This window comes from Cynoglossus semilaevis, chromosome 5, assembly GCF_000523025.1.
Source record: "Cynoglossus semilaevis isolate Cse_v1.0 chromosome 5, Cse_v1.0, whole genome shotgun sequence".
Classification (NCBI taxonomy): domain Eukaryota; kingdom Metazoa; phylum Chordata; class Actinopteri; order Pleuronectiformes; family Cynoglossidae; genus Cynoglossus; species Cynoglossus semilaevis.
In genome coordinates, this window is record NC_024311.1 from 6,688,586 (window position 1) to 6,692,623 (window position 4,038).

Below are 4,038 nucleotides of genomic sequence, written 5' to 3' on the forward strand. Positions count from 1 at the left end.
GTGGGCGGGGTCTTACCATGCAGGAGGAAGCGCCGGCCGCTCCGGCACAGATCATGACATCAGAGATGTTGCTGCCCCAGTGTCTCTTGCACTGTTCGTTGGACAGCAGGGGGAGGGCTGCCTGCTGGAGCCTGTTGGGGGTGGTGGCAGCTGAAGGAGACCAGACATGGAGAGCGTTAGAACTTCCTGTGAACGTGACATCAACACGTGACCAATGTTACAGGTTCCATCTCACCGTTGTAGCGGGTCAGACCCCAGCCGGAGGTCACACAGGTGGTGCCAGCAGCTGGGAGCTGGGGGACAGGAAGTGACAATCAGCAGAGTCATTAGGATGGAGTGTGTGAACTGTAAAGGTCAAAGGTTAGCATTCAACACTGGCAAAAACGACCCCTCACCGTTGTAGCGGGTCAGACCCCATCCGGAGGTCACACACTTCATTCCTGCGGGGAAGACGTCGCTGGACTCAGCCAGGCAGACGGGGGAGACGTTGGTGCCCAGGCGGGCGGGGGTGGCCAGCTTGATGAGGGTGATGTCATTGTTGATGGTGCGGGGGTTCCATTTGGGGTGGGTGAAGACCTGGGGCGGAGGGGCGGGGGTGAAGTTAGTGGAGGGAGGATGGGGGGAGTAAACTGGTTTGTCTTGGTTGATGTTCTCACCTTGGCGGGCTTCAGGATCTGAACCTGCTCGCTGGCAATGCCTTTGTCATGTTCTCCGAGGACGACGCGGTGGTAGGTCCTGACAGGAAACAGGAAACAGGAAACAGGAAATCAATATCAGCAGTAAATAAGTCAGTGAACAGCAGCAAGACCTTTCACTGATTATTATTTCTTGAAACATTATAGAAACGTGCGTGTGCAGCTGACCTGACGTTGCAGTGGGCGGCGGTCACGACCCAGTTCTCATTGATCAGAGATCCACCGCAGAAGTGGAAACCAGTGGATTGCTGAAATAAAATCATATCACATAATAAGTTGAGTGCATCGTTATATCCCTCCTGGTGATGATGGAGGTCACGGAGGTCACGAAGGTCATATACAGTAACTCACCTGCAGAGACACCTGCCAGGGCCAGGAGTGAGCCTTGGCCTCCTCACCGTTGACGATGCGGGCGTAGCCGGTCACCTCAGGGGGGACGGCGGGGGTTCCGCAGCCTGAGGGGGGGTGACAGGTGACAAGTGTTAAAATGTTAAAGGACCAGTCTGCTGTTTTATACCAAATACTGTCTCTCTTCCCCCGTCCCTCCAGTTTAGGCACTTCTTTTAAATACGATGTCTAAAGAGTTGACAGAATCTGACCGACAGAACCTGGACTGGTCAAAACCAGATCCAATTAAAAACTGTAGCTCAGATCCATATAGAAAGTAGAATGGAAACAAGGCCTTGACCAGGACCTGGACATGGATTAGTACCAAGATCCTGACCAGGACAGAACAAGACCAGGAGTAAGACTAGAATCAGGACTGGCCCTAGAAGACCTACAGCACCACCAGGGGGCGCTTCTTAGCCAACTGACAATGATTAGAGTCGCTCTGTTCCCCAAATAATGAATCATGGGTAAAAGTTAAGAGCATCAACAGTTTCTCACCGTAGGCGGCGCTGACGAGGGCGAGGCAGGAGACAATCCAGAGGAAGGCCATGGTGATGAAGGTTGAAGGATGAGGAGCTTAGCCTCCACCGTCGTCTTTTATCCTGGAACGCTGCCCAGTTTCAGCCAATTAGAGCAGGCCGCTGTTTGAGCAGCTGGTTATCAGAGTCCAGGACCCGGGTCAGTTCTCACGAGTCCCACGCCCTGGCCTGCTGCTCTGTGATTGGTCCGTGTCAAGACAGATTCAGCAAAACAGGGAATTAAAATTCATTAAATTAAGATAGAACTGGAGATCGAAACTAGGACGAGACCTGAACACAACACCGGGGGCCTGAACACATGACCTGGACCTGGACCTGGACCTGGACCTGGATCAGTTTAATGGTTCACTGTCATACAGAATGTTAAGTAAGAGAAAAAGAATCAGCAGTTAGGCAGAACCAGAACCAGAATCAGGACAGAAACCTCGCTCGAAATATAAACCAAAAGATAAAAAAGTTACATAAAAAATAATCCGACATCAGCTAAAAGTCAAACTCAGTTGCTGAAATGTTATTGTTTAAATGTTGAACTACAGATCAAAAAATAAAACACTAACATAAAGTATTTTATGATAATAGTTTTATAATAAATAAATAAATGAATTATTATTAACTAATTCATAATTTAAAAAATACATTATAAACAGAAGAAGGACAAAAACAGAACACAGAAAACTAATTTTCTTTTTTTTGGTTTGCGACAAATTAGAACTGCTCAGTGGGCGGGGCAGTAACTCGAAGATAGTGTTTGGTGTTGAAAGTGAAACTGAAGGTCAGAACCAGAGAGACTGGACTGGAGTTGGACAAATGTTCACCAAGGAAACTCCTGATAAAATATAAAAATCCCTGCTGATTCATTAATGCTGCTCCTTACATGTGTCAACATTTTCCCATGTGTCCCCGGGTGGACATCACTGTCCAGCAGGGGACAGTGACGTGTGAAAATGTCTGAACTGGAGCAGCGGTCCCACAGCTGTGGCATCACAGTGGAGATAAGCCTGAGACAAAGTCATGTACAGTAACAGTACCAGGTTCATGAGGTCAAAGGTCACCAACTATGACAGACGCTGTGGGGGGGCAGACACTCAAATAAAATTAAGTAAAAATTATTTCTGTTTCATGATGTGATAAATGGTGGTGGTTGTGGGGTGTGGTGGGGGTGGGGGGGCACTAAAAGTTATTTTATTCTCAGTTGTTGTTTTAATAGTGGGCGGGGCATGATAGTTTCTCTTTTATCCTCACAATTTTAGAATCAATTCATGGGCCGGATTAGATGGTTTGGTGGACTGGATTCAGTCTGCAGACCGACAGTTGATTATTGGTGTAGATGAAATGAATCAAAATTTTGTTTCTGAACTTCGATTCAAACATAGGTGGTCGTCTGTCACAGAGCTTAGATAGATTCCTACTGGCTGTTTCATCGTGTGCTGCACAAAAAAAAACCCAAAACTGACTTAACGTACATTTTAAAGACATTTCTTCATGTGTGGATGTTAGAAGGTGGAGGTCATGTGTTGACTGTGAGTGATTCACAGGCTGTGGGAAAACATCGTGATGGGTCAAATGTTTCTTCCTGCCCTTTATTATTTTTTGTTTATAATGGTTTAAAATAAAAATACAAATAATAATGTGTTATTTAATTAATATGAATTTCTTGATTTACTGCAGTTTTCAGCGTGTTTTAGTTTCTCTGCTCTCGTGACTGTGAGGACAAACGGAGCAGAAACACTCTGCTAACTTCAGGGTAAAGTAATGACCAGTGAGATATAAACAGAACAAGGTTTTGACGTTTTGTTTCTTTCTGTCACTGCGCTGACTGGTTCAGTACCTTTTCTCCCTCTCAGAATTCTACGTCGTGTTTCCAAATGTTTAATAACAGATATTTTTACATTACTTCTTTTCAACATTCAACATTCAATTATAGAAGATATGTTTAAGTAATGTACGAAAAAAAGATCATGGTTCATCTGTGAAGGTTCTCCGTCCTACAGGTCATTTAATCCTACGATGTTTGTCTAGATTAGCTAAAATTGAGTCAACAGAGAGTTGACTTGTGGGTTATCCTAATACAGCTAAAGTTTATCTCAGTTAGCATGAATGCAGCAAAAATATAAATAAAACTGAAATATAAGCTTTAGTTATTTAAAACGTAGTCAAGCTATTGATGAAGAATGGCTAAACCTAGCCTGCAGCAGAGCTTATAAGACTATTTGTTTCTTGACTTGTTCAGAACAACGATGGCTGAACCAGTTGTTTAGCTGAAATAAGACGACAGCTGTTAGCGCCCTAGCTACAGTAAAAGTCCAGTTATATTAGCTTATAAAAGCAAACAACAACTTAGCTAGTGTTTAGTTAGAAGGTAAATGAAGGTAGAATTTAGGTTGATGACTAAACATTGACATTTCAGTCAGGAC

The 4,038-nt window shown here is 44.6% G+C and overlaps 1 protein-coding gene across 4 annotated transcripts in view; it reads right to left on the reverse strand.

Moving 5' to 3' along the window:
- Positions 1 to 1,710, reverse strand: part of LOC103378814 (chymotrypsin B-like) — a 4,084-nt gene extending 2,374 nt beyond the window's left edge. Inside the window, exons 1-6 of one of the 4 annotated variants that reach the window (XM_008310203.3) lie at positions 1,584 to 1,710; positions 1,047 to 1,150; positions 864 to 943; positions 657 to 735; positions 396 to 576; positions 17 to 150 (exon numbers count right to left, since the gene is read on the reverse strand). In XM_008310203.3, the coding sequence (XP_008308425.2) occupies positions 17 to 150; positions 396 to 576; positions 657 to 735; positions 864 to 943; positions 1,047 to 1,150; positions 1,584 to 1,635 (630 nt within the window). In that variant the 5' untranslated portion in view covers positions 1,636 to 1,710. The remainder of the gene's footprint in view (positions 1 to 16; positions 151 to 395; positions 577 to 656; positions 736 to 863; positions 944 to 1,046; positions 1,151 to 1,583) is intronic. The other 3 variants (XM_025055690.1, XM_017032550.2, XM_025055689.1) reach the window with 3 other exon arrangements.
- Positions 1,711 to 4,038: the final 2,328 nt, after the last annotated feature.